Below are 22,502 nucleotides of genomic sequence, written 5' to 3'. Positions count from 1 at the left end.
CAGCTGGGAGAGCAGAGGGTCAAGGAGGGGGAGGCAATTCGTCTAGTGAAATCTCTGCTGCTATAAATGACCCTCTTGCTTCGTCTTTTGGAAGGCTGGAAGGGGGCCCAGGGGCCTGGGGGGTTCCCGAGCCCCTTTTTCATGGCAGATGGCATGACTTGGCCTCTGCCCGTCCAGCCAAGAAGAGATGGGGATGGTGGGAAGGCAGTGCCTGGACGCTGGGAGTCTTCCTGGTACATTTTTTGGGTCAACTTTGTCAGCCCTTTGTGTGGCTACCAGCTCAGGACCCATCCCGAGGATGAACAGACCTTACAGCTGAAGAAACCGAGGTCCACAGACAGCACATGCGAGGTCGAAGGGGAGGCGGAGCCAAGGCTGGAACCCAGGCCTCCTGCTTCAGACTAGACCATTTCTGTGCCTTGCCTCTCGGTCTGAGCTCCTCCCAAAGAAGCTCCTGCTGCGGTTGACTCCCTGGTGAGGAGCTCACCTGCCCGCTCCTAACCTTGACCTCAGGGCAGTCCTCTGAGCACAGGTACTTAGCCAGAGGGCAGAGCCGGGAGCACAGAGGGGCAGGCTACATGCCAGGGGGGGGGTGTCTGATCACCCATTGCAGGGGCCAGGACAGCTGGACCCAGGGGTAATCCCCAGGCTGTATTTAGGCCACTGCCCTGGGCCCCTCCCTCCTGCTCTGCTGTTCTCCCTGGCTTGCTAACAAAGGAAGCGGATTGGATGATTACAGCAATTCTGCTTTCCGGCCCCAAACCTCTACTGCCCAGAGTGATATGCTTCATGGTCATGAGCCCCTTCGCGTGTTCTCCTGGATGTGATTCTCACAGTGGGTCTGTAAAGCACAGAGGTACAGTCCCATTCTACAGATGAGGGAGCTGAGTCTGTGGGAAGTTCAAAGCTCCACCCAAGACCACACAATTGCAAAAATACATCTGCTCCTTCTTCTCTATCTTCTGGGGGCAGATGAAGTCAGGGTCCCCGAGCAGATCATCATGTCTGGGCACGTGCACGGCCGGAGGAGGAAGCAGCATGGGAAGGAGCTGGTGGCCTGGACCGTGGGTGACTGAGGGAGGAATGGCTTTTCCCATCACTGGCTACAATGCCCTCCCCAGCCCTCCTTGGAGACAGATCACACTGTGTGTTTCATATACTGGGGAGGCCCATACTGAGTCCCAGCTCATTTCTTCAGGGCCCCTCCCAGAACCCAGCATCTCAGGCTCCCGTGGCAGGCCTAGGAATTGCCTGAATCCCAAGTCCTCAAGCCCTGCCCCACCCCCATTGCCCAGACTCCAGAGCGGGACAAATACTCCACTGAGCAAGAAGAGAGAACAAAGGGGCAGCCCTGGCCTGCGAGCACCCCAGCCCAGTCCCCCAGGCTCCCACCCAGAGGCCTCACTGTCTAGGCCATGAGGTCACTCTGATCCTTTCATCTCATAGAAGAGAAGGAAGCGGGATCCCAAGCACCCCCTCCCAAAATAAATACTGGATGCTGATCAGAGACCTAGCGCCTCCCCAGAGAAGACCCAGGACTGCAGTAGCTCGGCCATCGTGGTCCGTTCCTGGGGTCTTCTAGGGAGAGCTCAGGCCAGCTGGGCCCCCTGCCCCGCCCTCCCCGCCTGCCCTGGTCTCTGCTGTGCCAGGCCCTGTGCCGGGAAGCCATGCACACATCTTCTCATGGAATCCTCAGGGTAACTGGTGAGGAGGGAGTTGTTACCCTCACTTAGAGCTGGGAGGCAGAGGAGCAAAGGGTTTAAGCAACCCCAGTCCCACAGCTGATGAAGGGCAGCAGTCTCCCCCACCCATCCCATCGCTGACTCCCCCCTTCTCTGCCAGGGAGGGTCCCGACTCCCGGAGGCAGAGTCAGAGCTGGGAGGGCAATTTGGCAGCTGGCTCTCTCCCTGCATTTTCAAGCATCATTAGATCTTTTTCTGACAACTTCATCAGTTAGCAGGGCTCAGAATTGGCAAAAATCCGTATTTAGACATTCAGCCAAAGAATTAAGAAGTGGCTGGTTTCAGAAAAAGCTCCATGATGTGGGAAGCCAGCTCTGCGGCGGGTGAGCAGTCAGCAAGAGAAAGCCTCCTCTGGCCCCCAGCGTGGGTCGTGGGGCTGACACCGGTGGCCTTGAGCACATGTCCTTGCTCACCTTGGGGCCTCAGTGTCCTTTATCTTCCAGATGGGTGTGATCAGGCATACAAGTGGGCACACAAGTGGGTAGGAAAGCCTGGAAGGTGGGGAAGGGTGCTGGGCGCCCTCGGGGCTTTTCCCTCTGCTGACTGACTGGCCTTGGCTTTGGCCTCAACTTTCTATGTGGACCCCAGGAAAAGGCGTGGATGATGGGGCGCTAAACTGGGGCCTGGGGGCGGGTGGGGAGGGGGCTGCGGGGGGTGTGTGGCCACGGCGTGTCCTGATGGGAGGTGCTGCAGAGCTGCCCTCCACTCGCTGCCCCTACCCCACTGCTCATCCAGGTGAGTTTTGTTCAACCCCTCATCCTCGGGGACAGCCCGGGGGAGGTGTTCTGCTTCCTGTGCAGATCGTAAGCGGCCCCCTGCCCCGTCATGTGTCACATCTCACTGACCCTGGGAAGGAGCTCCTGCTTGGTCCCCAGGTCAGACACACATCCAGCCAGGCCTGTTGTCCCCAAGTCTTGCTCCCTTGCCTCTAGCCACGCTATTCACTTCTCCAAGGTATTTCTCATGCAGCCAAAGCCACTTGGGCCTTTAACTGGCTCTGGCCATGATTCATGATTTCTCCCTGACCTCCCAAGAGCAGATGTGTAACCCTTGAGAGAATTGAGAGGCCTGGCATCGCAGAGCAGGCAGGCCTGGGTCTGAAGGCTTCAGCAAGTCGCCCAAACCCTCAGAGCCTTGGCTTCCTAACCTTTCAGGTGGGAACGACAAGTTCCCTTCCCAGGGCCATCTCGGGATCCTGTGGGATGCGCGCTCCAGCCCTCCCTAGGTGACAGACACATTATCTCCATCTGTCCCTGTGACTGGCACCTGGGAGTCGAGGCAGAAGTGGCCAGCCCCGCTGCCGGTGAGGGACAGAAACTCGGGGAGTTGGTGGGGCCATCTGGCAGCAGGCCCAGCCGGTGGCAGGCCGAGGGCTGGGACTGGGTGCCATGCGGGCACTCGCCCCACTGGGCTCTCTGCCCCTGGGAACACTGTTCACCACCCCAAGATGAGAAGCGAATCCAGATTTCCTTCCAGAGGTGGAACGTCCTTCCACCCTGCCGCAGAGGACACTGATAGCCCCATTTTCAAAGTGTGGCTTGTGCCCGAGTTCCCTGGCGGCACCCAAGGGAACAGGCTGTGGCGGGCTTGGGGACATGTTTGTCCGGCACCCGGGTCCCAGGCCTGTGTCATAGAGTCTAAGATAAACAAACCCCATCTCAGCTTTTCAAGAGTCCTGCTCCCAAGGGCCCTTCTTAGCCCGCTGGCTGGAGGCTTTATTTCACTCATGTCTTTTCTGATAACTCCATTTGTGCCCCCAGAGACCTCCAGCTTGTTTAAAAATAGAAAAATAAACAACATTGTTCCTGAAATGCCCCCCCCCCCAACTTTGGGCCTCCTAACGAGGTGCTGGCTAGGCTAGCCGGGGCTCTGTTCCCAGGATTTTCGACCCTCCACAGGCCTTGGGCCTGCTGCCGCCTCCACAGGGACAAGACGCCCCGCGGCTCGGGAGGGCTTCCCAGAGCCATACGCCGCGGCGTGGCGGCTGGTGTCGAGCAGCCGGCCCAGACCTGGAGGCCCCCCAGACTCCACACAGCTGGGGTCCGGGCACACTCACCCAGGCACAGAGGGCCAGGCCAGGCCCAGCCCGGGCCCAGCCACAGCCCCTAAGGAAGCCGCAGACCCCTTTGACTGCCAGGATTTGGACCAGACCCCCCGGACTCCACCTGCAAATCTCCAGGCAGACAAGCTGGTGGTTCAAAGTCCTGAACCGGGGTTTGCTGTTTGTGGAAAACTTTGGTTTTCCCCACCTGATCAATGGACCAAATGGGAGCAGCCATGGCTACCTTGGAGGGTTTTTATGACAACTGGATGAGAGGAGGTGACGTGAAGATGCTAGAATGGTCTGTAGAGGATCTCAGGCAGCCTTCATCAAGGAAGAGCTTCTGGAGAGAGGTTGTGGCTTTGCTCCTCTGCCCTCACCGTGGGGGCTCAGGGGTGGGGCAGCGTCCCTGGATAGCCACCAGGCTGCTGGAGGGACCCCAAACCCTACCTTCGGGAAGTCAGCTAAGAAGTGGGTGTGTTCCCCCGAAGAAGGACTGAAGAGAACATAGCCATTTGTATGTATTTGCTGGCAGGAGGAAGAGGAATTGGAGCAATGGGAACAGGTTAACTTCCCTAAACAGACACCACTTTTGGAAGCCAGAGCACGCTCATTCAGAAAACAAGTTGCTCGCCCCTAGAGGCATCCCAGAGCGAGCTGGCTGGTGCCGTGCAGGAGGCATCAGGCTTCAGGTGGCGGTGGCCCACCTGCCCAGGGCGTCAAAACAGAGATGGTTGATGTCCTTCCAACCCCTGAATGTCTCTGCATCCAGAGCTCCAGCTAGGAGAGGGGTCACCCTCTTCTCTCTTTCTGCCTGAAGCCAAACATCAAAGGAAATTGCGGCCAGCAGGCAACCCAGGGTCGAGGGGAACTGAAGCAAATGTCTAGACCCTGACACCAGTTCTCAGGTGGCAAAGACTGGAGATGGCTGGAGGCACCTGTTCCTTGGCCCCTGTAGACCCAGAGCCCCTCCTTTGTCCAGCACCCTAGAAATACCCCCATTTTCAGGAGGGCAGTTGAGGAGAGCAGCTCGTGGGCAATTCAGGATCAGGGACCTGTCGGTCCCTCGTCTGCATGAACAGAGCCCTGCCTGGCCGGTTGCTGCTCTCCATTCTGGGCGGAAGACCTCCAGGAATAGGGAGAATCCCCAAGGGGAGGGCAGGCTGCCCAACAGGGCCAGGTCTTTGAGGCAGCCCCACCTCTGTCTGCATGCGCCCTCCTCCTCCGAGAGGCCTCTGAGCCAGCAGGAACCCTAAGGGGCAAGGGAGGTCAGGACCACTGTGGTGCTTTGCCTGTCTTGCCCACCAAGACAGTGGGGCAGTAGCTCAAGGAAGCCGACAACACCGTTACAATCCAGTCCAGTTACCAGGAGACACGCTCGCTACCTGCTGGTTTTCAGCCTGCGGCTTTATACTTTGAACACATCTGGAGAGATGGAGACAGATGCCATGAGATGACCTGCAGCCTTCTTCCCTTGAACCCCATTCCCATCGGCGCCTGCTCTCTGGCTGGGCCGGAGAACATTCACGGGGTCTGGTCTGAGAGCTGAGTCTGGCTCCGACTGGGGCCCAGCCCTCCCCCTGCAGAGAAGGAGCCCGAAGAGAGAAGCACAAGTCCCCACTTTCCAACCCTCTGGGAAGGAGAGTTTGTGTGCACTCTTAGCGATATGTCTCGATAGGGCACTTTTCTTTTTTTTTTTTTTTTTTTTTTAATATTTTATTTATTTGACAGAGATCACAAGTAGGCAGAGAGGCAGGCAGAGAGAGAGGAGGAAGCAGACTCCCCGCAGAGCAGAGAGCCCGATGCGGGGCTCGACCCCAGGACCCTGGGATCATGACCTGAGCCGAAGGCAGAGGCTTTAACCCACTGAGCCACCCAGGTGCCCCCGCACTTTTCTTTTTTAACTCGTCTTTTATTTATTGTTCAGATGGTATGTCAGCATTCAAATACATTTTCTAAAAACGAATCCCTAGGCATCCAGCCACCCTGATAGAAGTTGTCATGTCTGTTGTAACCTTCTCCCCCACCCAGGCACACTTGGTCTTACATCATTGTAGACACACACGGATACAATTTTATTGTTCTTTTTCTCCCATTAGGCACAAATGTGCTTTTTCGGTGTTGTGACATAGTCCGTGTAATTATCATTTTAATGGTTACATAATTGCATTGAGTTCAGATGTACTAAACCACCCTCTCATGGCAGGACATAACCATTGTTCTCAGTTTGGGATTTTTTTTTTTTTTTTTTGCTACTATAAATAATTTTGCAATAAACATGCTCATGTATTATTTTATTCATTTTAGGAAATTATTTTCTTAGTTTAGATTTCCAGGTTCCCCTTGGAGGCATGAGAGAGATAGGGCCGTCCACTTTGGGAATTTGAACTATGCAGCCGTTAAGATGATAATTATATTGAGTATGTAGCAACACGGAAAAACATTTATGCCTCAAGGCGGCAAAAAGCACAAAATAAATGTAAAACCTGAGCTCTTAAATATCCCTAAGCCAAGCCAATGATAAAAGATACAGCCCTTGAGACCTCTCTCCAGGTTGACATAAAGGTCACTTTGCATGAGGTTTCTCCATAGGCGCGTGCTGGGGTCCTACCCATTTTCTCCATCCTCGAGGAGGGTACCGCAGTGTGAGCCCTCCCTTGGCATTTCCTGCTGAGGCACGGCAGCCCTAGCTCCGGGGTCTCCTCCTGCTGTCCAGCTGCCGCCATCCTGAGGTCATGAGCTGCTACAGACGCAGACACAGAGCTCCACACGCCTGCCATTGCCACTGCCCCCCAGCCCGGGCCCCCAGTGCCAGGATCCGTAGGACATTTTCCACTCCTCCCCTTGTTCCTTCCTGAGCCGCCATCAGCACCCGTCATAACATGTTGCTTGGAGCTCAGCCTGGACCCACCTGCTGGCCCAGGAGCCTGGCACGTCCGTGCACGTTTTTTCCCACGTGGATGAACCATCTTCCTGGGCCACGCTCCACGGCGAGAGCTCAGGTTTGAGGATCAGACAGACCTGGGATCAAGCTGCCACTCTTCCTCTTTATTTGGTTAAATTCTTTAACCTCTTAGTGCCTGGGTTCTGTTTGTCTGTACAATGAACTGACTGATAGCTGTGGTGGAGTTTTTGTAAGGAATCAAGGGGGTCACACGCATCCACAAGAATGGCACAGCATGTGACATGCTGTAAATATTTAACAAGCACAGTTCCCCCCCTTGGGTCCAAGGGGATGTGGGGATGAGCCCATGTGCCTAGAGGTCTGGGTCCCTAGCTGGTGTTTAATGAGTGTATAAGTCATGACGAGTGGCTGCAGGCTGGGCCCTAGGCAGTGACAATGTTCCCCTGATGGAGGGAAAGTGCAGGAAAGGAAGGTGGGGCCTTCGAGAGGCCAATAATCCAAAATATCAGGAACTGAAAGGACGCAGGACCTTCTAGAGGCTTCGGTTTGGACTCGGTGGTGTTTAAAGACTCACTGAGCGTCGCAGAGGGAGCGTCGCCGCTCCTGGGCTGGGGGGCGAGCCCCTTTCAGTTTCCATCGGTGGATGCAGAGGGAGGGACAGAAGACAGCAACTGCTGTTGCTCAGATGTGTTGACAAAAGAGAAACTGTTGTCTTGATCCTACCGAGTTCCCAGGGGAACACGTTCCCAGGGTGCCCTGGGGTGACCCCAAACAGCTGCACAGCAGCCCCGACACTCGGGGAGCCCCTCCGGCTCACAGGCAGGAAGGCTGCATGTGAGCAGCTGCCAGAGCCCGGGGGGCTGCGGGACCGTGACAAGCGGGGGGCTCAGCTCTGGGCAGCTCCCGAAGCTGTCCCGCGGCTGGTGTGCCCCGGGGCGGGGGGGGGACCTCATCGCGTCAGTCAGGCTTCCCTGCTTCGCACCTGCGGTACAGACCGGGTTTTAAGAGATTTTTGTATTGGCTTTTTGGAACTTTGTTTGCATTTTCCACAGAAAAATGTATAAACTGTTGTTAAGTCCCTAGCCTGAGCCACAAGCTGACGCCACTCCGGGTGCAATGGCGTCAAAGTACAGAAGAAGCGTGGGGGGTCCTAAGGACCTGGGGGGCCGTCCTGCCCCGGGGAAGACCCCTGGTTGCCGGCCACCTTTCTCCAGTTTGTTGCTCCCTGAGAGAACACGGCCCCTCTCCCCCATTCTTCTGTTTTTTTCTGGGGGGACAGAGAGGCTTGCAAAGGACAAGGAGGAAGGGCTCTGATGTCTCCCTCTGCCCCTTCTGCCCGCATCTCCTGCACATCTGCTTTACTCCTCACTGATTTCCATAAAAACTCCACTTTGGCCAGGCACTGTATGGCTTTGGGATGGCACAGCAGAAAGCATAGCTAGGTCCCGGGAAGGGTCATATCTTTGATCTTTCCCATTTGCTGCCTCTCTTCTCTCTTCCATCTGTCCCCTTCACTGTCCACAGCCTAGAGGGCCTCTTGGGGTGCCCACACCTCCCTCCTCCTTTCTCCATCCAGACCCCCCTGAACACCGGGGTCTTCCTGCTCACAGGACCCGCCTCCTGGATGGGAGAGACTCTAGGATCCGTAGCATTGTGTCTCCTCGTTATCTTCGTAACTCAAGAAAACAGCAAAGCTACAGGATTGAACTAGAGAGTCATTCGTTTGACACCCATGCTTTATTTGGTGCTCTGGGAGAAGTGGTTTTCCTCAGAAGGTCTAAGGCGGTAAAGGGAAACATTTCCGAAATAAATCTGGCAGAAATTGGAAGCTGGAGGGGGGGAGCAGTTGAAGGACACATTTGCAGGAAAGACATGTGTGCCACAGGTGGAACTGACCGTGTGTAGTGAGCTCAGACAGGGAGGACCATGGTGGGTCGTGGGGGATGGGACTTGCCTGCCTCTTCGGGAGCCTGGCCACAGCCTGAGCGATGGAGGGTTTGCGGAGGGAAGGGAGAGGGAGGAAAAAGAAGCGTTGTGAGGTAGCTGGGCAAAGCAAGTGTTTGCCAGTTGGGTGTTTGCCCTGTGCTGAGGCTGGAGGCTGCCCGTGCTGCCCACCATGTCTCCATACAAGCCCTCTCCCCACGCACGTCCTTGCTCCGGGTGGGATGCTGTGCACTGGCGGGGATGCGGTGGGGGAGGGGCAGCATCTGATGTCATGTGTCTGCCATTGATTAGCACTGTGACTTTGACCCGTCCCTTAGTCTAAGGATTGGCTACATGAAAGCCACCTGGGCAGCGTGATGAGATACAGGTTCTTGGGTCCTACCCCTACAGGAGCTGACTCACAAAGCCCATGATGGGGGTAACGGATACGCATTTTGGTGAAAGGTCCCTGTGGGCTTCAGACACAGAGCCAGTGGGGGTGTCAGTGTCTTGGTGAGCCTCTAGCCTCAACCCTCAAATGAGGTTATGCATCCATTGGCGCTCAACGGGTCAGCCCCCTTCACACCCCTCTTCTCCCCTGACTGCTCTCCCTTGAGTCCCCTGGAGATTGCACACAGAGATGATGCCTCTGGCCACAGTCAGCAGTGACCCTGAGGATATGCTGGGTCTCAGGCACTCCCCTGGAGCCAGAACGAACATTTCCACTCTCCCCATCAGCAGGCAAGGTACACTCCTAGCAAACAGGTGAGCTCAGGTGACATCTTTGCCTGGGAGCTCAAAAGGGACAGCTCTGGGACTGCTGGTGATGCTGATGCAGGGGATGGAGAAGTTGGGGATAATACTAATGGTAGCTAGGGTTTATTGGGGGGCTTCCAGTAGCAGGTGTTTTGCAAATATGATCTCATTCGATACACATAAATCCCCATGAGCAGAATTACGATTTTGCCTATTCTACAGATGGGAGATAGAGGGACCCCATGGTCTGCTCGAGGTCACACAAATTTGTTTTTGTTGTTAAGCTTGTTACCCAGGAAACTGAACGTGGTCTGCTGTGTGATTAAGCACTCTGGAGTTGATCTTGAGCTGTTAAAAATGGGCTGTACGGGGGTGCCTGGGTGGCTCAGTGGGTTAAGCCTCTGCCTTCGGCTCAGGTCATGATCCCAGGGTCCTGGGATCGAGCCCCACATCGGGCTCTCTGCTCAGCAGGGAGCCTGCTTCCCCTTCTCTCTCTGCCTGCCTCTCTGCCTACTTGGGATCTCTGTCTGCCAAATAAATAAATAAAATCTTTAAAATAAAATGGGCTGTACAAATGGGAATAGACAGTAATTTTTTTAAAGATTTTATTTATTTGACAGAGAGAAATCACAAGTAGATGGAGAGGCATGCAGAGAGAGAGAGAGAGAGGGAAGCAGGCTCCCTGCTGAGCAGAGAGCCCGATGTGGGGCTCGATCCCAGGGTCCTGGGATCATGACCTGAGCCGAAGGCAGAGGCTTAACCCACTGAGCCACCCAGGCGCCCCGGGAATAGACAGTAATTTATACACCAGCTGAGTTCATCTCTCCTGTAATAGGTGTTGGTAAACCAGTGAGGGACAACTGGTCTTTTGGGTCCCCCCCCCCTTTTTTCAGTTTCTTCTTATTTTTCCTTTGTTGCTTGGGCAAGTTGGCCTCAAGCTTGTGTAAACCACAAAAGCTGCAGATACCAGAATCTTGGAGATGTCAAACACAATGATTCTACCGGCTTTTTAGAGTCCGTCTGACTCAAGAGCCTCCGCTCCTTCCATGCTCTATCTCGAACCTCCCAGCACACAAGACCAGACCCCTGCCGTCCACCCCCCCGCCCACCCCGCTAAACAATGCAGTCCCTTGAACTCCTCTGCACTAGCAGGAAGCTCTTCTGGAAGTTTCCTCAGGGCCATTGCAGGTACCTGCAGGCCTGAAATCTGGGGAGAGACTGGACTGGTGGGTCTGAGCCAGGTTCAAGCCACGTGGTCCCATGGATGTTTAATAATATTTAACATTTTTACTGCCTTTCTCCCCTATTTGTTCCATTAGCGATCTGCCTCCAGCTGCCGGCAGGACACATCCTCAGCCCGTCCCTGCCAACCCATCTGTCACTAGGAGACAGCTCCCATACGGGCCTCTCTGTTTTTAGACTTCAGGAAGGTTGAACATCTAAAACGCAGAGACTGTCCCTTTTTTATAAACAACTGGCCTGGCCAACTGAGGAGCACATTCACCTAAGTGAATTTTTCATCCCTCACGCTCCCTGTCCCCAACTCCCCTTAAATGGAAATGTCAGGCTTCTCTCCACCTGCTGAAGATCATGCAGGCCAATCTGGCTTTGAGAGGTTTGAGGGTCCAGGTTAAGCGCCACTGCTGTTCTCTCCCACAGAACATTCTCATCTATCCTGCCAGAGCCCGGGCAGTCTGGAAAGTGGGGAAGGGGCTGGAGGCTACGTGGAGAAAGAAGGAAGGGGGAGCCGTGCTGCCTGGCCTTGTTCCTCCTCCCCTCCCCAGAGCACCCCCCGGTGTCCGACCACATCTTGCTCCCTGCCCGATCCCTGCCTTGGCTCCTGCCCTGTCTCTGTCTCCTGGCTGGTTTTTCTTCCTGGGCCCTCTGTCTGTCCTTCCTCATGCAATACTACCCCTCCAAGCACTTGTCATTTGACTTTGCTTCGATCTTGATTCAGACACCTGTTTCTACCCCACCTGTTCCCGAAGATAATTATTTAAGTGCCTTGGTTGAGTCCCATAAAGGACAGAGGTGGCATCTCCATTACTGGGGAGGGGGGGTTGTCTAGGGACTTGTTCCATGCCTGGTGAACAGTAACTCTCCTTATGCATTTGCTACAAGGACTTGAAGTTCAGGTTCATGAGTTTTATGCCCTGCATCCCTAGCTGAGAACTCATATCCTTCAGTTCCACTGGTTTGTCCTCTGAGCAACTGCCAAGTGTCAGGGACATGGAACTCGGGGTAATGCCTCAAACCCTGCTTGCTTTGTGTATGCAGAAATGTGAATTTGAAAAATTTTCTTGGAGTCAAGAGTAGCAGTGCAGATGAAGCATTGAATTAGGAGTTTGCATTCTCCTTTCCTGGACTTTAGTTTTCTCTCTATAAAATGGAGCAGTGATATCCATCCGGCCACGTGCCGGCAAGATAGTCACAGCCCAAACCAATAGCTTGCACACAGTAGGTGCTCACCCAAGCTGGGTTTGAGCTCTGACTGACCAACTTCAACTCAACACTGCCACCTTCTGGCAATTACTCTAGTGCTGACCGGTGCAGGGGTTCAGACCTGGACATAGGAATTCCTCCTGGGCAATGGTTCAAAGGAAGAGAAAATTTCCATGAAGGGCCATCCAGCTGATCCATTCTCAGCCCAGCCCGGAAGCTCCACCCACCTGTGGCTTCCAACCACTGCCCCTTGGTGACAAATTCCTTCATGTCCTCAGGGGCCTCTTCCTGGGGCTAAGTAGCCTAGAAGCCCAGGGTTAGAACGGGCTCCATCTGATAGACCTGGAATTGCTGACACCTTTTTCCTCTAGTGAACAACTCCCATCCGTGGGTGAAGGGCCTTTTTTTTTCCCACTTAAGCTTTTCAGTCCTTTATTTTCTAATATAAACACTTAATGCTGTTAATTACCTTGTACACAATGTTTGCACTGAATATCACAAATTTTGATATCTTGTGTTTTTATTTCCATTTAGATCAAATTATTTTCTCATTTCTTTTGTGACTTTTTTGACTTTGAGGGTCTTCAAGATACCTTCCTGTTACAAATTTCTAATTTAACTTTGTTGTGGTCAGAGAATATATTTTGTATGATTTAAATCTTTTAAAATGTATTGGACTTCCTTTATAACTTAAAATACAATCTATCTTGGTAAATGTGCAAAGTGCACCTGAGAAAAACATGTATACTACTGTATACGGTGGTGAGCTCTCTAAAATATCAAGTAAGTCAAGTTGTTGATAGTCTTCTATTTCCTTAACAATTTTTTGGTCTATTGTTCTATCAATTGTTGACCGAAGGGTATTGAAATTTCTAGCTATCTATATGGATTTGTCTCATTGAGAAGGATTTAAAATGAGAAAAATTTCTTTTATATTTACTCACATATTTATCATTTCTGGCATTCTTCATTCCTTTGTGTAGATCCAAGTTTCCTTCTGGTATTTTCCTTCTTCCTGAAGGACTCCCTTTAACCTTTTTGTAGCTTTGGTCTGCAGATGAATTCTCTTAGCTTTTGTTTGTCTGAAAAAGTAAATCTTTTGCCTTTGGGTTTGAAGGATATTTTTGCTGGGTATAGAATAAGAGGATGAGAGCTTTTTTTTTTTCTTTCTCTCAGAGTTAAAGATATTGCTCCATATCTTTTGGCTTGCTTAGTTCCATTTTTATCTCTGTTCCTCTATATGTATGTGTTCCACCCCACCCACACCAAAAAATATTTTCCCCTTTATTACTGGCTTTTATCGATCTGATTATGCTGTGCCATGGTGTGGTTTTCTTCAAGTTTCTTTTGCTTGGGTTTTGTTGAGCTTTGTTGAGCTTTGTTGAGCTCTGACGGGTATACAGTTTTCCTCATCATGTCTTCCTCTACCTTCTAGAACATGTTAGCATATTCATTATCACCTTAATGTTTGTGCCTGCTTATTCTATCAGTATCATTTCTGGATCTGTTTTTATTAGTTGTTTTTTCTACAGGTTGTGGGTCTTATTTTCCTACTTTTTTGCAGGACTGCTACCTTTTAATTGGATGCTGAATATTGTAAATTTTATATTGTTAGGTTGCTTATTTTTGTTGTATTCATTTAAATGTTACTGAGTTTTGTTCTTGCATGCAATGCTGTTAATTGCAATGAGCTCAACCCTTTCAAGTTTTGCTTTTAAGATTTTTCAAGACAAGCACTGTAAATCTTTATTACATAACCATGGTGCATTTATCAAAACTGGTAGTAAATTAAAGTTGCTGGGACACTATAAATGAAATGAGAAACTTCATTTGGATTTCACCAGTTTTCTCATTTATGTCCTTTATGTGTTCCAGTAGCCACTTCAGGCTCCCATGTTAGGTTTAGTCCCCTCTAATCTGTGACAGTTTCTCAGTGTTGTCCTTCATGATTTTTTGGAGACTGCTGGCCAGGTATTTTTGTAAAACCTCCCTCAGTTTGGGTCTATCAGATGTGTTCTCTTTATTAGACTTGGGTTATGGATTTGTGCAACAAATTCCACAGGGGTGAAGTGCCCTTCTCATTGTATCGTATCAGGGAATACACGATACTGACATGACCTATAACTAGTGATGTTAACCTTGATCACTTAATTAAGGTGGTGTTTCTGGATTTCTCCACTGTAAAGCTACTTAGTAGATAGAGCTAGAAAATATATAAATGTAGAATGACTCATATATACTACACACAGTATTTCTTTTTTTATATATTACATCTAGACTTCCCTTCTTGCTTACTTGTAACTTCTTGTGACCATGAGAAACTTGATTCCTATATTCTGGTATTTGTTTATTTATTGATCTATTTGTTCAACTCCAGGATCCATGTAGTTTCAGAATTGCTAACCCACACACATGCCTGTAAGAAACAATTTTGCTAGGTAGGGCACAGTGTTGGTTAATGGCTCTTTTTGTCTTTAGTCAAACCACCATTTCCCCAAAGTTATTTGCTCATCTCTTCTTTCCTAATTCCTTCCAGTGAGGTTTTGTCATATATTTGAAATACTGTTACTTTTATTTGTCATGGTCCCCATTTCATCCCAGGTTTACTAGCATCCTTGGCCTTTAAAACTTTTTAAATTTTGGGGGTGCCTGGGTGGCTTGGTGGGTTAAAGCCTCTGCCAGCTTGGGTCATGGTCTCAGGGTCCTGGGATTGAGCCCTGCATCAGGCTCTCTGCTTCTACTCATCTCTCTCTGTCTGCTCTCTGCCTACTTGTAATCTCTGTCTGTCAAATAAATAAATAAAATCTTTTAAAAAACTTTTTAAATTTTTTATTTGCATTCTGTAAACTTCACTCTCTGTGGGGTATGGTTCTATGGGTTTAAACAAATGTGCGAAAGTGTGGCCTCACCACCACAGCACCTCCATACAGAACAGTTCCATCGCCCTAGAAATTTCTTTGTGAGTCTCCTTTATAGCTTTTTTCTTTTCTTTTCTTCCCCTCCCCCAACCACTGACAACCACCTGTTCTCGATCCCTACGCTTTTGCATTTTCTGGAATGTCATACAAATAGGCTCCTATAATACGGAGCCTTTTGGATCTGACTTCTTTTACTTAGCAAAACACATCCAAAAATTACAATGTTGCATGAACCAATACCTTGTTCCTGCTTATTGCTGAAAGGTATTCCAGTTTATAGATATACTCCGGACTTTGTTTATCCCTTCATCTGTTGAAGTACACGTTGACTACCGTGGTTTGCCTTTTCACTTTCTTAATGATGTCTGTTGAACAACATGAATTCTTAATTTTAATATACTCCGGTTTATAGATTCTTTCCCCTTAATGATCCATGCTTTTTGTATACTGTTAAAGAATTTTGGCCTTAAGATCATGAAGATGTTCTCCTATGTTTTCTTCAGCAAGTTTTACTATGGGTTTTCCACGTTCCATCTATGATCAATCCGGAATTGATTTTTATGCATGGCATGAAGTAGGGATCAACCTAACACCACTTATGGAAAAGACCTCCCGGGATGCCTGGGTGGCTCAGTTGGTTGGACAACTGCCTTCGGCTCAGGTCATGATCCTGGAGTCCCGGGATCGAGTCCCACATCAGGCTCCCAGCTCCATGGGGAGTCTGCTTCGCTCTCTGACCTTCTCCTCACTCATGCTCTCTCTCACTGTCTCTCTCTCAAATAAATAAATAAAAATCTAAAAAAAAAAAAAAGAAAAGACCTCCCTTTCCCTCACTCTGTTGCAGTGTGATATTTGTTATAAATCAAGTAGTCATACATGTGTGGATCTATTTCCAGAATTTTTATTATGGCCATTGAACTCTCTCCTTGCACTGGTATCCATTACTAAAACTATAGCAAGATCTTGATACCTATTAGTATAAGTTCTTCTGCCTTGTTCCTCTTCTTTAGAATTGTTTTCGACTGTTCTTGGCCCTTTGTATTTCCAATTTCCATATGAAATTTAGAATCATCTTGTTAATTTCGGCAAAAACATCTAGCTGGAAGACTTTAACTAGAATTGTATTAACTCTGCAGTTCAATTTGGAAAGAAACAACATCTTAATTACACTGAGCCTCCCAATCCATTAATATGGTATATCTGGGGGAAGTTTATAAAGGCACTAAAACACAAACGATTTGTTACAGTATTCTCCCAGGATCTGCTCACCCAATCTTGCCAGACTATGTGAAGTCTTTCGGGCAGCACTTTGCATAGTGAGAGTCTGTGTCGATGACCTCAGGCTCTCACTCAAGACCCAGAAAGGACTGGCTTCTTATGTACCCCTTCCAGCTGACACCTCCATCTACTCCTTTCCTTGGCGAATGCTTTACATCTGTTTAAAATTTTAAAAATACAAACATTAATCGTATCCTTTTGGCGAGAGTTGGTAGCAGACAAAATGGACAAATGAAGCATAATTCAAAAACAACAAACACTAAAAATTATGACAGTTTAATCAGCAATGAGAACTTTTAAGTGCAATAATGCTGTTTGATCCTTTTTAACAAACAAGATCTTAAAAATCAAACTCCTTCGATGACGTCACTGTGGAGTCACTAGCGTATTTCCGTGTGAATTTTTTCCAGCAACCGTAAAAAGCTCCTTTGGACCATGTGCTAGTTGGAGAAATGGTGAGGAGATATTTTTAAGCTAAGTCCAAATATTTTCCCCCTGACTTTCATCTTCAAATCAAATCTCTTGTTCAATAACTTTGAGAGGATCTTTAAAAAAAAAATGTTAGTTTTTTGGCAGGGACTATGATCTTTTTATTGTCAACAGACTGTAGTTTCTGTTTCAAAAAAAAAAAATCCTCAGCATTTGGGGTTTATTTTCATCTTCTTTAGTTTTGTCAGACATAGATGGAAATTGCACTACTGAGTTACCTGTATAAATTTCTATACTGACATGTTTATACTCCCTTGTTCGGAACGCTTTCACACTGGGGTGTGGTGTGATTCTTGAAATGGAAGCCTTGCTTCGTCAGTTGTCATCTTCTTCCTCCTGTGGAGGACTGAAGGGCTTCTAAATGAGTGTGAAATTTAATGCAGGCTATCACTGTCTGGATAGGACCCAAAATTTAGTGGTTCGGATTTCAGATTGTTAAAGCAATAGCAACAGAAATCTGGAACACAGTAAACTGGAACTGGGATCACTCACGAGCCTCGCTCCCTCTCCTGCCTCTCCCCAGCTGTTCTGCGTGCAGGTGGCGGGACCCAGGGACACCAGCGAAGCTGCCACTTAGCTCAGGGTGGAGAGCAGGGAGAGGAACAGAAGCAGCCTCTTCTGGACCCTTCGAAACTCTCCTCACAGGCCCTGGCAGCATCCGTTTGCACAGAGCTGCTGTGTGTGCTAAGGACACCTCGTCACAGGGGAAGTCTGTGCCCTGGGATCTCCCTCCAGGAAGGGATAAAGCAGTGAACCTGGTAGAGGGAGAGGCTGCCATTGTTGGAATGGAGACAGGCCAGGGACATCCTCCTGGCACGTGCCCACTAGGCCTCGCAGAGAACCATACCAACTGCCTCTTGGCCTCCAAGGCCCAGAAACCGCTCTGGTGACCCCGGACCTGCCCTGCTATCTTCTCAGAAATAGCGTCCCCCACTCCTCACTCCAGCCCCTCCACCATTCGCAAGCCTGTGGGCTTCCTGCTGCCTCCCCTTTCTCCTCGGGGCTTCTCCCTCCCGCAGTGTTTGCTCGCCTTTTCTCCTCCAGGGCTGCTCCCACTCAGGACGGCCACTACCCACGAGAAGGCTGGACGTGGAGTTCCCACAGGCAGGGGCCACAGTTTTGACTTCAAACTAGCCTCCATTTTAGCACTTTTTGTCAAAAAAAAAAAATTTTCTTTTTCAGTTTAAGTGAGACTTTTAAGACATTTTAATGGTCACATGTTCTGCTTCCTTTTCTTTTATGTTTATCTGCCACAAGGGACCATAGCAGAAACGGTGCTGGACAGACTCAGGAGACCTGGGTCCTAGGCTGAGTGACCTTGGGCAAGTCACTCCTCTTACTCCCCACTCCGAGACCCCTTTTCCACATCTCTGATTTATGAAGGGGTTAGTCTAGACCAGAGATCATTATCTTTGATCATGCCTCCCCAGCAATTAAAAAAAAATGGGGAGCATGTACACATAATATGTGTATATTCAAGCTGTCCTTTTACTACAATACCAGTATGTTACGATATGGACATGCAAAATAAAACATTTTAAAGCTAAATATTATATAAACTGAATACACATAAATACCTTAAAAATAGATTTCCCTTTCATTTATAGAACAAAATTTTCTCATCTCACCATTGTATTGTTGGTTTGTAACTAATAAGATTAGAGTAAGGGAAAGCAGCAGTACATCTGGCTGGATGTACTTCATTATTTTTTTAAAATCTTACTTTAACACTTTGAGATCAAGCCATTCAGGGGTCTGGTTCTAGTTGAGTCTATTTTTAGTGGCTGTCCTAGCTGGTCCAAAGAGAAGAAATGTATCTTTGGCTGCGTGTATTAAATTATGGCCCTCATTTTCAATCCCATCCACCAATTAAAGGCTTTTTATTGAAATGAAGCTCGAAGATGTCCATCTTCCCTTATGTCAGTCAGTGGCTCTTACGAGCTAATTGGAAAAACACTGCATTTTTGTATTTTTAACAAATGGACTCAGCATCCTCTGATGCTCTCCATTTGGATGATTTTCAAACAGATTAGAAAAATCTGTTTCTAATATTTTCAAGTACGCAGATAGAAAGCACGATTGTAGGTGATGCCGCACGTTTCCAGCAACAACAATCTGATGTTGAAAATATTCTCTCCAAAGCAGTTCTTTGGAAAAGCAAACGCTTTTCTCTCTCGTTGCTGAAATGATTCACCTCTACCTCGAAGAGTCAGAAGAATCCGAGTTCATTTTTCAGTGGATATCTGCCAACAGTCACTTGTCATCATAAAATGCTCAGCAAATTTGGAACGTTTAACTTTTGGTACAAGAAACATATATAATTCCTCTTAAAGTTTGATGGCTCTTTTAAGTGCTCTGTCAAGAGATAACCAGCAAGCCTCTATGTGTTCAAAAGATGTTCAAAGTCACTTCCCTTCTGATTACAAATCATTGTCTATGTTTTACTGTGCTTTAAATTCTTTTTTTTTTTTTTTAATTAACTACCCATACCAGTGCATCCTGTACTACTCTGTGTACTTCTGGACTTAAACCTTTCGACCGGTGGCCTATGGGAAGTTTTGTGGGTCATCGGTTTCATAGGCGTGGCCATCCCTGCATCCTTACCCAGAATCCTTTTCATCATGGAGCAGCCACTCCCTCAGCGATCACTCCCAGTTTCTCCCATAACTGGTGGTTTCCTTAAAGAAGTAATGCACTGTTCAGTGAATATTGCCGTTTTCCATTAGTCTCTCACAGAAATTCTTCATGTATTTTATGATCGAAACAGAATCTAGGAAAACCATGTGAGAAACGTCGGTACTTTCCTTCAACTGCGTAGCTACCTTTCCACGGTGTGGACTTTTTCGTCACTTATTTCTCTACACCTTCAGCAATATTTCCCCCACATTTTCTGACAGGATCTGTGGTCACTACATTGTGTTCTGTGCACTGTTCTTGCTACCACCGGCTTCCACACCAACTGCCTTCTTCCCAGCCTCTGGAAGACAAGGGCTCTGTGTGTGTGTGTGTGTGTGTGTGTGTGTGTATAACAGAGTCACGTGACATGGGCCTAAGAGAGAGTGCACTGGCTTCCTAGCAACCATCCCTTCTCCCCACTACTCCCAGCAAAGCCAAGCGTGGAGCTGGGCCCCCAGAGGAGGGAAGATTGCTATCCCATTCCCTGGTTGGATATACGCTTAGGCTCACTGCTCGCTGGTCGCTGATCTCACCACAGGAAATGAGAACTGAAGCCGGGACTTCAGTTATGTCTGACAAGATTCTCACCATTTCTACTACCCAAGAGAAAAGAACTTGTATTTTAAGCGGCCGAAGTTCTGGCCCTGACATTTCCGGGTCAACCCCCCGCACTTGCATTATAAGCATTATCTTCAATTGTAGTTTCTTTGCAGGAATCTTGTTAAGCCGCCATTTGCGAGAGTTAATTGAGTTAAAATTTGGTCAAGTAATTTGTGAAGCCACTTAGCTAGACCCACGTGACGTGGGACACTTGGTGGGGTAGATGGCCCTTATCAGCACTCGTTTGAGGCCCTCACAGTAAGCTTTCCGGAGTGGGGGGCGGTGGGGGGGGGGCGGGGGTGAGAGCATGGAGGGACAGACACTGTGAGAGCTTGTTTGGAGGTTCTAGCAAGGTGGCCCGGATTCTCCCAGCCCCTGGCCACTCCTGGGACACTAACCCTGTCACCTAGGGACCTTATTTATAATGTCGATTCTTAGGGGTATTAGTTCACTAAGGCTGACAGGACAAAGTACCACAGTTATGGGGCTTAAACAACAGAACTTGATTGTTCTTTTCTAGAGCCTTGAACAGTTCTAGACCCTTGCAAGTTCTAGAGCCTTGCAAGCTGCAGGGTTGGTTTCCTCAGAGGGCTGTGAGGAAGGATTGGCTCCATGCCTCTCTCCTAACTTCCGGAGGCATGCCAGCAGTCCTTGCTCAGCTTGTAGGTGCCTCACACCGATGTCTTCCGTCATCTGCACAGAGTGTTCTCCTGCACTGCGTGTCTCTGTGTCCCAAATTCCCCTTTCAATAAGGACAGAAGTCATACTTGATTAGGGGCCCACCCTACCTCTAGGCCCTCATCTTAACCTATTGTATCTACAAGACCCTGTTTCCAAACGAGGTGGCATTCTGAGGTACTAGGGGTTAAGACTTCAACATACAAATCTGGGGGAAGACACAATTCAGTCATGAAGCTGGGCTACACCGCAGACCTTCTAAAACGGAATCTCTGAGGGTGGGGGCTTGCACTTCATGTTCTTAATAAGGACCTTAGGTACCTTGTTTGCTCACTAAAGCTTGAGAGCTACATGGCCACCTGAGGTGACACAGAATGTTCTCTCTCCCACCTCAAATACAATAGGAGCACCAAATAAAACTAAACCACAGATGTTAATACGTAGCTTAGTTCAAAAGAAATGAGAAATTTTCATGTGCCGTAAAAGGAGAGATCAGAACCAGAGGGCTAAGCATTGGCTGTTGCTGGGAAAACCCTAAGGAGTGTTAGACAAAGATATAGGCCCCTAGAGGAAGTGGGGGGTGGGAGGGACTGCTGGGGCTCAAATACCCTTTAGGGAGGTAATAGGCCCCTCGGGTGCTTGAAGCAGAGGAACCAATCATTTTGCATGAAGTTTGGAGATTTGAAAAGTTACCCTGTCAGTGAAAGTCAGTGAAAGGGGGACCAGAAAAATCAACCAGAGTTTGTTTCAACTAATTAAAAATTGGGCAGATTGGTCATTCAGATCTGCTCTGTGAACTCACGGGATCAAATAGTTTTCTTAGCTGAGGTGCATCTAAGAAAAAGAATTTGAGTTGCTTGAGGGGAGGCATGGGGGTCATTCTAGGATACCACAGCAAAGTTGGGACCTGATAAGGCCTGCCAACAGGCAAGAAAGAGTTTAGAACAGGCAGGGCTAGGCCTCTGAGCAATTGGGAGAAAGAAGTAGGTGGGAATGAATTAGCATACTGAAAGCAGAAGAGGGTCCTAGAGAGGAATTCACTATGTTTCTGATAGACAGGGGAGGGCCAGGGAGGAATGAACCTGACATTGAAAGGTCTCCCCACTCCCTCCTCCTCCTCTTTCACAGGTCAACCCTTTCAGAGACCGAATCTGCAAAGTGTTCTCCCACAACGATATGTTCTCCTTTGAGGATGTGCTGGGCATGGCATCTGTGTTCAGTGAGCAGGCCTGTCCCAGCCTGAAGATCGAGTATGCCTTTCGCATCTATGGTGGGTGACTAAGTGGTGCTGATGGGTGGGGGTCAGTGCCGTAGAGTAAATACCAATCTGGAATCCATCAACATTAATTCACCAATGGGATGATGTCCATTGGGATTCACTTGGGTGTTTATGGGTATTAGCATGTTTCTTGAGTTCTGTAGATTTTAAAAAAAAAATGGTAGTGAACTACTACTTCAGTGGATAGATGGCTTCCCCTCCACGCCGTCAGAGGCAAATGGAAACCACGGGTGTTGTATTTTGTGGTAACAGTGTAGATAGGCAAAAGAGAGAGAGAGATGGAAGACTACATATGGATATGAAGGAGCCATGCTCGTTTTGCAGAAATTGTGAAATTTGAACACCAGCACTAGCTCAGCCACAAAACGGCTGAGAAATCTTGGACAAATCATTTAATCACTCTGGGCCTCAGTTTCATCATCTTTAAAATGAGGTTTTTGAGAGAGATCATATCTGAGGTCTATGACAGTTTTTGGTCTCTAGTTTTTCCTGGGGTAGTCATAAGATACTGCAAAAGTTCTGCTCTTCAGGGGGCTCATGTCCCCTTAGCTGAGATGCCTGGAGTTCTCAAAAGAAATTAAAAGGAAAGAAACAAAGAAATCTTGGGAATCCTTCAAACAGACCATGTACAAGGCTTTAAGCTCATTGTGACAACTCTTTGGCCCCAAAGGACTTGTACATTCAGGCTTGCATAGTTTGGCATTTCATATGCTCTCCCTTCCAGCCAGATCCTCCCTGTCCCCACACAGTGGACACCATCTTATTCTTGCCTTGC

General features: G+C 48.8%; 1 protein-coding gene across 1 annotated transcript in view; it reads left to right on the top strand.

Annotated features, from left to right (window-relative positions):
- CIB4 (calcium and integrin binding family member 4) overlaps positions 1-22,502 on the top strand; it is a 49,586-nt gene that overhangs the window by 15,770 nt on the left and 11,314 nt on the right. Inside the window, exon 4 of the mRNA XM_082743827.1 lies at positions 21,577-21,718. Within this exon, the coding sequence (XP_082599953.1) occupies positions 21,577-21,718 (142 nt within the window). The remainder of the gene's footprint in view (positions 1-21,576; positions 21,719-22,502) is intronic.

The sequence above is a fragment of the Mustela nivalis genome, assembly GCF_964662115.1.
Source record: "Mustela nivalis genome assembly, chromosome: 8".
NCBI lineage: Eukaryota > Metazoa > Chordata > Mammalia > Carnivora > Mustelidae > Mustela > Mustela nivalis.
This window is presented reverse-complemented; position numbering and strand designations above follow the sequence as displayed.